Raw genomic sequence first — 13,191 nt, 5'->3', positions numbered from 1 at the left:
AGGACTGAAGGGCAGTGAGAGCAGGGCAGGTAGGGAGGAGTTCCCCCAAGCAACCGGAGGATGTAAGGAGGAGAGGGCTGGTGCTCAGAGGGGCTGACCACACAGACTATCCCTGCCATGGGAGTCCTGGGAGAAGGGGGAAAGAGGAAGAACAAAGAGAAGAATGAGGCCAGGAAGAGGGAACTCAGAGCAGCAACTGGTAAAGCCAGCAGGGCCGGCTTTAGGAAGTGCAGGACCCAATTCGAACACTTTCGGCGGTGCCTTGGCAGGGATGACTTAAAAAGAAAAAAGTGTAAAAAAAAGCCTTCCATTTCTTCCATGTATTATTTACTTTCCATAACTATATAAATAATAAAATTGTATATTATGTACATTGCATCATATACGCTGTTGACTGGTTATTAATGACTGCTGTTTCACATGTGTGGGTCCCTGCCACTCCCTGGGGGTGTGCACGTGTGGGTCCCAGCTGCTTCCTGCCCCCCTCATTGAAGCAGGTGTGCAGGTTACTGCCTTGGGAACTGCAGGGCAGCAGTGGACATGGGGCTGGTTCGAGGCAGGGCAGGGGCTGACTGGAGGCAGGGTCTGGCTGCAGGCAGGGCAAAGGGTGCGGGGCTGGCTGGAGACAGGGGAGTGTGGGGCGGGCTGGCTTCAGGCACGGGGGGTGCAGCAGGGGTTGGCTGGAGACAGGGCAGGGCGGGCAGTGCAGGGCTGGTGCGGGCAGGGGTGTGGGGGGGGGCTGGCTGGAGACGGCAGGGGGTTTGGTAGGGGCTGGCTGTGGGCAGGGGGTGCAGAGCTGGCTGCAGGCGGGGGGGGCAGGGCTGGTGCAGGCTATGCAGGGGGTGCAGCAGAGGCAGCTAGAGCCCCGGCCCTTTAAATAGTCCCCAAGCCCCCCGCTATCGCAGGGCTCTGGGGGCTATTTAAAGGGCCTGGGGTGCCCCTGCTTCTACCCTGCCCCGGACCTTTTAAATAGCCGCGGGAGCCCTGGGGAATGCATGGGGGTGGCAGGGCTCCGGCGGCTATTTAAAGGAACAGGGTGGCATAGGCAGCTGGAGCCCTGGCCCTTTAAATAGCCCCCAGAGCCCCCTGCTACCCCAGGGCTCTGGGGGCTATTTAAAGGGCCCGGAGCTCCAGCTGGGGACACAAGGCTTGCCGCGCTCCAGCCAGAGCTCCAGCCAGGAGAGCGGGGCCGTGAGGCTTGCCGCGCTCCGGCCAGAGCTCCAGCCGGGGCCGCGGGGCTTGTTGCGCTCCAGCCAGAGCTCCAGCCAGGAGAGCGGGACCACAGGGCTTGCCGCGCTCCAGCCGGGAGAGGGGGGCTGTGGGGCAGCTGCGCTCCCGCCACCGCTTTGGTCAGGGGAGCGGGACCATGGAAGACCCCGGAGCAGACCGCAGCAAGTAAAAAAAATTTAAAAGGCGCTTAAGGCGCAGGGCCTGATTCCCAGGAATCAGGCGAATCGGCCTAAAGCCGGCCCTGAAAGCCAGGTCTAAAGAGCAAGAAGGGCAGTGAGATGATTGACCCAGGCCTGGGAAGGCCAATAAGGAAGTCAGAGAGAGGCAGGAAGAACCAGCTGAGTCTGGAGGGTGGGAGCTGGCCTTGCCAAGGCTAAGGGCAGATTACTTGGATGGAGGCAAAGAGGTATGAGCAGGGAGGGAAAGGCAGACAGGAGCGAAAGGCTTGTGCAGGCAGAGAGGCTGGAAGGCGTGTGAGCAGCCTGGCTGTAGATGGCGCAGGAGAGGCCCCCAAGACCCAGTGCAGGAGCAAGAAGGTGGCAAGAGAATGGGATCCTGACACTGTGAGTGGGGGTTAATTTGCTGGAGCCCCGGAGCAGGCATCCAGAGGCAGAGGTGAAGGGAGGAGGAGAGAAGGAAAGGTGCCAAGTGGACTGTGGATCTGGAGAAGAGGCGTTGTGAGGGCACGTCACTCCAGGCTAAACAGCTTCCACTGTAACCAGAGCAGGAGCTCATCAAGCAAGGATTCCTGTAACACTTCTCCTCTGACCAGGGCTGTGAGCAGCCTCTGCAGCCTGCCCTACAGGCACAGCTGGCAGCAGACAAGCCCGGCTTCATGCCTCCTTGTAAAAACCATAGCAGAGGTTCCACTAGCAGCCTGCTAGCTATCTGCTGGTCACCCTGCCACCATCTCCACATCATAACCCAGGCCTACGGAATCAGACAGCAGTGACAAGCAGCTCTGTGGGAGACCAGCCATGTCCTCAACCCTGACCATCCACTTCAGCATTAAACTGCTCACTGGCCCCTGAGAATTTGGGTGGAGAAACAGGAGTGTCAGCTGCATGCATCAGTTCCCTCAATGTGAAATGAAAACCTTCGCTTCTTACTTAGGCATTTCTCATCTGAACAAATCTTGCATGTCTGCAGACTCTACTGCAGCAAGCGGCACATCTCCCCATAAGGATGTAGCTGGCTGGATCTCTTTCCAGCAATACACCCCACAAACATCAAGCTTATAGCCACTGGGACTTGGTATTCTGATTGTCTGACAGTAGTGCCATGCACTGTGCTTGGTGCTGTACACATACAAAATAAGAGATTGTTCAGCCTAAGAGCTGTTTAGGGAGGGACTAATAGGATGGATAAGAGGGTGGGGTGGGGGAAAGAAAATAACATTGTTATCCCTATTGTACAGCTAGAGAGGTATATGAAAGAGAGAGAAATAGAGATCAATCTATATCAAACAAATTGCATCAGTGCACATAGCTATAACATACCAGAGAGATTCCTTCGAGGAAGGAATCAAGTTCCTCCAAATTACAGATGCCAACTTTTGCTGGCTCGGGCAAAAACTCTCTGTAATGTTAGTTTTTAACCATTACTAAATATAGGTGCTTTACCCCTCCTCCTCCCCCCGTCTATGGAAAAGATTGCCATTCCAGAGCTATAGTACCACAACAACATTGCATGCAACCAGTCAAAGCAGGTCACTTTGTAGAGAGAGCCTCTAATACAATTACACTGAAAACTGTTAGGAGATCATTTAAACTAGCTACCTGAGATAGGAACTAAGGTGGCCTGGGTGGGCGTTTCCTTATAGCTCTCTAGTTTGTATTTTGCCTCCAGATTAGATCAATATACTGTATGGATAAAATTTCTAGCAACCGTGTGCTTAAGTGACTTAATGAGTTTCTTAATTTAGGATTGATGTTTACCACAGCTTTTAGAACAAACTATCCACTACTGACTTTATACAAATAAGTGATTTTTTTCTTATGCTATCTGAAGGCAAAGGGATGGGGAGATGGATGGGAGTACAATATAAACGGCTTGTTCTCTCAGTTTTACTTCCAATTCTCACACCTCAACAGCAACACAAAGAGGAAAATGGGGAAAGAATAGGCTAATGGAGAAGTGACATGTGAAAACCTGCCACCACTACCAGTATCTTTCACCGACCTGAAGAAGAGCTCTGGGCAAGCTGGAAATCTTCTCTTTCCCCAACAGAAGTTGGTCCAGTAAAATACATGTTCTCACCCACCTTGTCTCTCTGTTGCCTCTACAGTCAATTTACTTTGCTGAACTACATTTTCATGAGCTCCTTCCTCACATTTCACAGAACTTTCAGCCCCAGACACCCCCAAGTAAGGCATTTGGAGAAAACAGTGTGTTGCTCTTTAGGAATTGTAACACTCTACTCTTATTCCCAGTAGACACCTTTCCTGATTATGACAGGATAATACATCCATTAGCACAAATCAGATCCCTATCAAGACATAGCCTTCCACATGCTGGTGACAGGAAGAGAGGAGGAACACATACACACAACAGATGAGCCACAATATTTGTATAGATGTATTTCTGAGATGGATTCTTCAAGAGTTTATGTTTTGCTTTAAATAAGCAGCGAGAGAACGCTAAACTATAGATTCAGAGGTTCAGCAGTTGTATTTACAATAGTCTGTCTGTGCAAATAGGTGTTCATGGGTTTCCAGCAAGCTGATAAAGATAAAGATTGGGATGTTTTACACAGTGGTCTAATCTCCTCTCCATAAACATGTGTACCTGACACTCAAAGAAGTTACACACACACACATAGTAAAAGGAGAATAGCTGCCTATTCACAGTGACACGGAGACTTGTAACTTAATTCCATTCTAGACATTTAGACTTCTTCAGCAGCATGTGGAATGCTTATAAAAAAAAAAAAAAAAAAAAAAGAGAACATCATGTCATCAAGAAACAAATCCCAGCATACTAGAGTATGGCACAGATAAGCATCATGTAAGGCATAATTTGAAATGAAGAAAACCTCTTGGAAAAGTACATTTCACTAGTTTAAAATGGACTATCCTGCCTGATGAAATGGCATTTACTACAAGCACGGTCTGAAGCAAGATAATGGAGCAAACCACTCAAGCTTTTTTCCTCCATTTGGGAATCCCAAGTGATAGGCTCTCCAGTTCTCTCCCACATCATCGTACACAAAAATTGCAACTATTCCCTCTCACTGGTACAATATGTGGAAAACCAGAATGAAGTTCACAATCAGAAGAGGAAAAAGAAAACCTTAAAAATAATGCTGGAAGAACATTGCAATTTGGCTGCCCAAAATAGAACCCATACATGCCACCAAATGCAAATTATAAGTTTGCAAAAGCAACCAGTGGAATTATAAAGTAAAAGAGCTTTTTAAAAAGTGTTTTAATGACAGTGAGCTTTGGGGGGAGGGGAGGGAAGGAAATAAATATTTTCAGTCCTGGGTCCCGCTAAGTGTCATTCTGTTCTGCTAAAATAATAATACTCGGCACATGCAGCAATTCACATTTTCAAAACACAGTCCAAATGCCAACTAACTACAATTCCCTTCACTGCTATAGGGAAGGTACGTATTATTTTTAAAATACATTCAATTTCCATCATTCTTGCATAAACCAGTTAACTCTCGTCTAACTGTGACTAAATCATGGCTGTTTAAGAAGATATAAATGATACTCCATATACAGTTAGCTGTGCTCTGTAGACAGAACGCAAATTGGTTTGAGACTCAGTTCACACAGCAGCCAGAAGACCCTCTCGGTATCTATATGAATCCTTTGATTCCATTTTCTAAAATTCTCGGGTACATTTTTTAAACATTAAATGACTCAGGTCCATCCTGCCCCTTTCTAGGAATCCAGAAGGGCAGGTGACATTTAAATCTTTGATTAATATTTGAAAAATGTGGCATGAATGGGCTTTGGAAAAAGTCAAACATTCCCGGATCAGCAAAGTCATATTTCTTCCATTGCATCCCACACAGAATTACTTTTGTGTGTGTGTGTGTGTGTGCGCGCGCGCAAGCGGGAGAAACTAAAGAAGTAAAAGTGTCAGTCATGTCTCCTGACTGGACTTCTCTTGATCAAGAGTGAGGCTCCTTAGCTAAAGCACTAAACAGGATCATTTTACATGTAAATCATTTTTGTCACAATTATGCAGGTCAGGGACAAACAAAACAACAACCGGATGGTCATGATATTAGCCCTCTGGCAGTCCACACTTTGTGCCATGTGAATCTGCCCCTTGATACAGCAGTCCTAAAATATTTAAGCACCATTGCCATCCCAACACTCTGCCCCCTCTATCCTTTTTTAAAAAAAATATATATTGCTTTATTTCAAACTACCGCCACCAAAATGAATCATGACAATTACACACAAAGCTCAGACCAAAGCCTCTAACCACTTGGGGCAGTTGTGAACATTCAGTTTCAGACTGGAATGGTGATTCACACTTAAACATCAACTAGTTTGAAGTTTCAAAAATAAAATCTACCCCTAAAATGGACATTTTTCTTTGTAAAAACCTCTGTGTTTTGATTATTTATTTCAACAACTAAAGCAAATACCTAGATATATTTAAACCATTTGCACAGTTTTCTATTTCAGAATTCATTTGTACACCATATTAATGCTCCTTTTCCTCTTAAAAGGGTAGCAAACTGTTTAATGGGGGATTCCAGCACTACAGAGACACAGTAGCTTTCAGCCTGGAATTTTCTAATTTGATATATTAAAAGTTGCTAAGATCTAGGGTTTTTCTTTTGAAAATTGTGAAAGATCACTGTTTTCCCAGTCATTCTGAGATTAGATCCACAAGTGTAATTCTGGCAGATATTCCTTGCCCCTATCTCCTGAACAACTGTTCCATATTCACAGAAAACACTAAAAGAGGATCAGGACATGCCACGGGCAAGGAAGGATTTTAAATGAAGACAAGTTTCATAAAAGTGCAGCAGGTTTCCAGATTATTAGAAACAGGGTCTTTTTTTAAAAAAAAATTGCATTGCTTTGATTGAATTGCAAAAATCTAGATCTGTATGCATTAGACATTTACTTTTCTGATTTACTTTAACAAATACAATATTCCAATGAAGTTTTGCCATTAAATAGAATAGTAAAATATTTTTAAATGTTCTATTAAATTAGATTTGAAGACTTCTCTAATTAGCTCACCCAGTGCATTGTTCTAGATTATACTAATGTTATACATTTTGATTTTTAAAAATAATATTGAAAACAAAAGAAGACTTTTCAAATAAAGGAACTGGAAATTTAAAACATTGTGAACATTGAATTGAGTTATTTAAACTAATCTGTTTTATTTCTGCCAAATACACATTATATGAAAGTTAATATTAACAGATTTTGTTTTGTTCATATTTCACAATTCACAGTTTTCTAATGTTTATTATTATTAACTATGCATTCAGCATCTGCAGTTAAGAATCGAAGCATAAAAACCATAATTACAGGACCTCTTTTTTTTTTTTTTTTTTAAACACAGCTTCTCATTCAGCAAATTCTTGAAACAATATGATTTTAAGCAAATGAAGCATTCTCTGTTACCAGAGAATTTAAAGTTGACATGATAAAAAGTGGGGTTTTTTTAAATTAGTTTGTCTATGCACAATGTAGTACATACAAACAAAAAACAATTGGGATACTGTTTTCTTTAACATTCTTATAGGAGGCAAAAATCCCTTGCAGTAGAGAGAACACAATTACTGATTTTTAACTCATGAAAGACAAATTTATAAGCTCTCCTGCATTACTTCATGCTATTTTTCACTACCTCCAGCCCTGTAACCTCCAACCCTTCTACATTACCATGAGGAGGTGTATAGAAAGTGGAGTTTGCAGTGCTACTTCTGACTATTTTACACTATTCCTTAGCTACATAAAAACATACAGATGAGAATGAGGGTTATTTTTGTTTCTGTTTTTGAAATCTAATTCTTAAAAAGGTTAAAGGAAATTTTAACTAAACACAGTACAGATAATAAAACTTATTATTTACACATCAAGACATATTTCAGATACATTTCAATAACAAGCATAACAGAGGTTTTCCCTCTTTATTAAATCCAAACACTACAATGCTACATTTCAGTCCAAACATATCACAACATAAAAAGTATCAAACAAAACCATAAAACACAAAACAAATTTGGACCAAAAGATTTAAAAATAATACATCTAATTAACCTGGGACAAAGCTAGCATTTAGGGGAAGTTCTCTGCAGTTTTATTCAATAGTTTTACATTCACACAGCATCAGAACTGTAGAATAGTATCAGCTTGTGTGTAACATGGAAAGTTTTCAGATCCTACACAGCTAACTCAGACAAAACTCCCTGCAAAGTCACAGGCAATTTTGCCAGAGCAAGGGGCATTGGGCAGGGTCCTGTGCGTGCAGGTTAAGGGTCCCCAAATATTGGCGCCGTTGACATCAATGGAAGTTTTGCTGCATCAATGGAAGTCACTGCACAAATTCTAATTCTTACAAGTCTTAGAATAGTTTGTGGATTTTCTACAAAGAAAAACTAAATGTAAGCCTGTGTAAGCCTTTATTCCATGATAAAACTCATGTTATAAAAAAACAGGATGAAATGTCCAAGCTAACTAATATTAGGCCAAAGACACCTTTATATTAACAACAGTTTTTTCAGAGATCAAAAAATGACTTGATCAAATCCAAACATGAGCTCAACAATCTGAGGAAACCAAGTAACCAAACCGAAATAGAACCCTCAGGGACAGCTGAACATATAGCAGAAAAAGGCAAAAGAAATATCAGATTCTCTCTCTCTCTCTCTCAACTGTTCAGTGATTTTTTTTTCAGGGATCCCCAAGCTTTTATGGCAGGTAAAGAGGAATTCACTGTTTACATCTTTTTGCTTTGTGTAACATATGTAACAGACCTGGAAGCTAATACACCCCCAGAGAACTGCCCTTCTAACTAACTAGGCTCTAGCTCGATCATTCCTAAAGAAGTCCTAAGAGTGCAAGAACACAGAAAAACTTACTGTAAAGATTTCATTTCTTTGAAATATTTGAGAGTTAATCTTTTTTATTTCCAGGTAAAATTGTGCATGCTCACTGCATAAGAACCCAGAACACTGTCACATCTTTCACATATGTACATTAGCAACAACCAACAATATCAACCCAGTGCCAGACATTAGCCATTTCTCACCAAATTTCATCAAGCTGCCTAGGTTAATTTTCCATGTACCGTATTCTAAAAATAATACTTGACAATCACACTGAAAATACCCAGCATGAAGCTAAAGAAGCAGCACCAGCAAATTAACACATTCAAGAAGAGCCTCTGCATACAATTTGTATAGTGAGCCTGCGTTTTCACTGAGTTCCACTTCAGACATTTCACAGGAGCACATGTTCAAAGAACACTCTGACTGCCGAGCTATAGAATAAATTCTAGACTTTTTTTTTTTTAAATTACACATTCTACACACCTGGTTAAAAGATTCATTTCAAAGACACTTCAAATCAGCAACATAAATATATTTAGGTGTTTATTATTCTAAAAGAGAACAAGGAAGGAGAAACTTCAGCTTGCAGAAACAAAAGCCTGGATTATTTTTCTTTTGCTAAAACCTCTTTACAAAGCTGGCATTTAATGCAAGCCACATTTTGCAGTCTATTGTGTTCTCCGTTAGGCAACCAAACCATTTTCAATGTGAAATTTGCTTTAAAGCTTTCCCTTTACCCACTGCTGGGGGAGGGGACTCAGAGCAGGAACAGATGCCCTGCCCCTCGCTCTCAGAGCATTGTGAAGTTCACCTCTTGTGACACTTACAAATAACACACACTAGATAATATTGCAAATCCTCCACTGTTCAAAAGGTTTTGCATCTGACTATCAACACGCAAACTATACAAGAAACTCTCTAAAACACCTTTTCCCCAATAACAGTTCAACTGTACCATCCCTGCAAGAGGCAGGCCTCTCAGAAAAAGATCACTACTGCCTTTCTATACTACTGCAGATCTGTGACAGTGCTTGCAACTATATTTCTAAAGGTAAAAAATGCCCACCACTATATTAGAGGTTTAGCAAGAGATGGCAGCAGATCTTGTACATTTATAAAAGTTTGTGTTAAACAGCTGCCCTAGTAAAATACTACAAGTTGTTTACATGACATTATAACAAAGACAGTACACTGGATTTATTTGGATCAAGGGCTTCACACTCATAACCAAAATGACCACAAAATTTTTTTATTAATATGCTGCGTCCTGAGGGAACAATAGTGACCAAGCAAAGAAGTGTCATACGGCGCAATCAGAATAAAAACTAATTCAAGGAAAATGCAAATAGTAAGTCAGTGACAGAAGAGACCTCATCTGCCCACGCATGAACAGACCACTCCGCAGCCATCTAAATGACATGCATTAGATTCTATGCCATCCCCAGAAAGTTCTGTTTACACACGTCCCACACTAGTGCCTTTTGGTTACAAACATTTCAGAACTTTGGCTCATAAGCAGCTGCCACGCCAAAAAGGGCTTTTAACTTCTTTAACTCTCAAAACAAATCAAGATGTTGCTCCAAAGCCTTGCGAGATATTGACTAACTTATCCAAAGGACATTTTGTTACCCTCAGCAGAAAGCACTTCAGAGGAAAGAAAAGCAAAAACTAACTAATTGTAATTTTAGCTAGGGAATTTCAGCTGACACAGTAAATATTTACTACTTACTTGCCACAGGAAGTCTTCCACAAAGCCTTTGTTACCATTGTGATCTTTAAAAGGGGGGGGGGGGCGCTTTTTGCATTTGGTAAACAAGTTACTGCACTGGGAAGAAATGCTTTCCATCCCAACCCGCGTGGAGAGAGGAAAGCCCATCAGACTTCAAAAGTAAATCAATGGCTAGGGCACGCAGCTAGCCATAATGAAAGTAAAAATGCAACTCTTGCAACTACCTTCAGCACCCTTGCAAACAACCCCACTGCCAAGGAGCCAGAGCCGTTCTGGGACTCGCCGCCCCTCACACGGACTCGACACAGAGAACGCATGGAAAGGGATATTTACCTTAGCTTTTTAGGGACCGAGTAATCCACCTCCATGACTTTGCCATGCAGCTCCACTTTACCTTTAAAACACAACAACAACAGAGACTCAACATCGTCCGAAGCACGGTCTGGGAACGGGGCAGGAAATCTATTCTGCAGCCCGAACTGCGTGGAGAGCCCTGGGGTAGGGGGCCAGCCTGCTGGGGGGTCAGGGGGTGCTGCCCGGGGGCGGGAGGGCGCCCAGGGGTCCCCGCCTGGGACCCCTGACAACAGTACAGTCATTTTCACAAGCAGCACCAAATGGAGAGGCTGGAGTCCGGAGCCCTCAAAATGAAGGACTGGGGCAGCCATGCTTCCACTCCCAGGGCTCCTGCCGCCCACTCCGCTAACCAGAGCTAGCAGGACTTCGCGGGGCTGCGCTCGCTTGCTCGCGGAACACCATGGCAATCTCCCAACAGCCCAGCCCCACATGCCTCCTCTCCTGCTCTCCTCCTGCCTCTCCTTTCCCCCTACCCGGCACGGGGCGCCAGCTCGGCCGGAGTGGCCCGCCGGGGCTGCCAGAGGGTCCCCTGTGTTTCGGGCTGCGTTGGCCTGGCGCTGCCGTGCGGCTCCAACTCCCTGGCTGGGCTGCAGTTCGCTCGGGGCCCCCCAGCTGCCTCTCGGCCGCTCTTTGCTCCGCGCCCCCGGCGAGTTGGGTCAGGGCACCTCGTAAAAAGATGCCCGAGGCCTGGAGGGTGGCGAGGGGGCGGCTGGGCGGCGGACCCCGGGCCCCGGCTCCTCTCAATAAAATCGGAGAAAAAAATCAGGGAAAAATAGCCCGGCTGGAGAAAAGCGAGGGAGCGGGGCGGGAGCGGCTGGTCCCGCAGGGCCGGGGCGAGGGGGGACCCGGGTGCCGCGGGCGGGGAGTCGGGGGGTCACTGGGCGAGGGACAGGACCCCTGAGGGGCTGGGGGCCAGCAGGGCGTGGGGAGCTGAGTGCATTCCTGCGGGATCCCCGGGGGGGGGAGCCGGGGGTCGCGGAGGGGGGTCAGGAAGGGATCCCGGGAGGGGCGGGGAGGGTCCCTGGAGCTCCCTGGACAGGGGGCGCTGGATCCGGGGAGGCGCGCGGGAGAGGGGCGCGCTGGGGCTCCCCGGGGAGAGGGGTCCTCGGGCAGCTGGGGTGTCCCGGGGCAGGGCTGGGAGGGTCCGGGCAGGGCTCGGGGGCGCTCCCCAGCAAGCCGGCGAGGGAGCGGGGCGCCGCGGGTCCCCTGGCCTCGATGCACCCGGGCGCTTACCCGAGAGGGTCTCAATGGCCCGGATGGCCCAGTTCTGGTCCGGGTAATCCACGAAGGCGTAGCCGGACTTGAGCAGGACCTGGCCGGCCAGGGGCAGCTTCCTGTCCCCGAAGAGCTGCCGGAGCTCGTCGGCGGTGGCGGCGGGGCTCAGGTTCCCGATGTAGAGCTTGTTCATCATCCGCCTCTTCGCGGGGAGCCCGCGGCCCCTCCTGCCCGCCGCCGGCACAGACCCGGGCACCGCGCTGCGCCACCCGCCCGCCCGCCGGAGCCTGCAACAGCGCCCCGCAGCCGGGCAGCGGGCGGAGCCGAGCCGAGCCCAGCCCGCGTGTGCCGCCTCCCCCCGCCCTCCCCGGGGACACCGCGCCGAGGGCAGCCGCGCCGGCTCCTCCCGCAGCCGCGAGCCCGCCGGGGGCGCAGCGGGGGTCTCCCCGGCCGGCGCCGGGATCCAGCGCCCTCCCCGCCGCCTGCGCGGGCACCATGTGCGGGACGGGCTGGGCTCGCGGGGTGCCCGAGAGCGCAGCGCCCGCTGGCCGAGCCCCGCTTCCGCCGGCCGGGTAGCTGCTCCGCGCCCCGGAGCTGGGGAGAGGGGGCGCCCGGGGGCACCGTGCGGGACTAGCCCCGGACCCCGCGGGCTGGGCCATGAGGAGTCCCCTCGGAGCTAGGCACGGGCGGACGGGGGTCAGGAAAGCCCCTTCCCGCCCAGCGCTGGAGGCCCCGGGGGCCCAGGGCTAGGAGAGAGCAACGGCCGCCCTGCGCCCCTCGGACGCGCTGGCGACTCTGGTGTGGGGCCGGGCCCCATGTGGAGCTGGGAGATCACCTGGCTCACGGGCGGGAGCCCGGTGGGGGGCAGCCCAGCTGTTCGAGGTAGGGTTGGAGGATCTCCTCCGTTGGACACAACAAGCATCTCTCCCCACAGCTGGGATTTAGATGCGATTTAAAACACTTGGGATGATCGCAGCAATTTCCCATTCCTTTCGCACTGCTCTTGCTTTGGTTGTAGTGCTCTGCAATGGGTGCATAGATCTTCACTGGCCGTCCTTGGAGAAGGTCTGGTCTGATGGCTTGGCACAAATGATTCATGCATCACTTGGTGCTCTTGATTTCTTCTGCTGCTGCTGCCACTATCATAACATCGAGAGGCCCCTGCTGATATCAGGGCCCCATTGTGATAGGCCTATATAGACAACAGTAAGATAGTATTCATCCCAAAGAGCTTCAATCTAAATGTACAAAAGTTTGTACGGGGCAAAGGCTCTTTATCTGAGCACTCCCTCCTCAATCTGTTGACGCTTGCCAGTCCCCACCTTTCTCACAGGAGGCTCTCAGCATGCTCTCTTCCAGCCCATCAAAGTGCCCTGAGCCCAACTCTCATTTTAAATAGATGTAAAACCCTGTCCTGTCTAAGGTTTAAATGATTATTTTCCACTAAGGAGCCATTGGCACTGAGCAGGGAAGGAAAGAGGAGAAAATTTTGATTAATTTCTGAAGAGTTCCAGTCATAATTGTAGCTAAACATTTGATAGTAAACTGAAGAAAGATGATTTTCTGTCTGTTTGGATTTCAGTCTTTTTTTCAGTTGCTGGCCTCCAGAGAAGAGACCCAGGCT

General features: G+C 47.5%; 1 protein-coding gene across 3 annotated transcripts in view; it reads right to left on the bottom strand.

The window, feature by feature from the left end:
- Window positions 1-11,826, bottom strand: part of IGF2BP2 (insulin like growth factor 2 mRNA binding protein 2) — a 106,267-nt gene extending 94,441 nt beyond the window's left edge. For all 3 annotated transcript variants that reach the window (XM_050965503.1, XM_050965505.1, XM_050965504.1), the window contains exons 1-2: window positions 11,586-11,826; window positions 10,332-10,392 (exon numbers count right to left, since the gene is read on the bottom strand). In XM_050965503.1, coding sequence (XP_050821460.1) covers window positions 10,332-10,392; window positions 11,586-11,763 — 239 coding nt within the window. In that variant the 5' untranslated portion in view covers window positions 11,764-11,826. The remainder of the gene's footprint in view (window positions 1-10,331; window positions 10,393-11,585) is intronic.
- Window positions 11,827-13,191: the final 1,365 nt, after the last annotated feature.

Source organism: Gopherus flavomarginatus, chromosome 8 (genome assembly GCF_025201925.1).
Source record: "Gopherus flavomarginatus isolate rGopFla2 chromosome 8, rGopFla2.mat.asm, whole genome shotgun sequence".
Lineage (NCBI taxonomy): Eukaryota > Metazoa > Chordata > Testudines > Testudinidae > Gopherus > Gopherus flavomarginatus.
The sequence above is the reverse complement of the archived record's forward strand: the minus strand, read 5'-3'. Positions and strand labels throughout refer to the sequence as shown.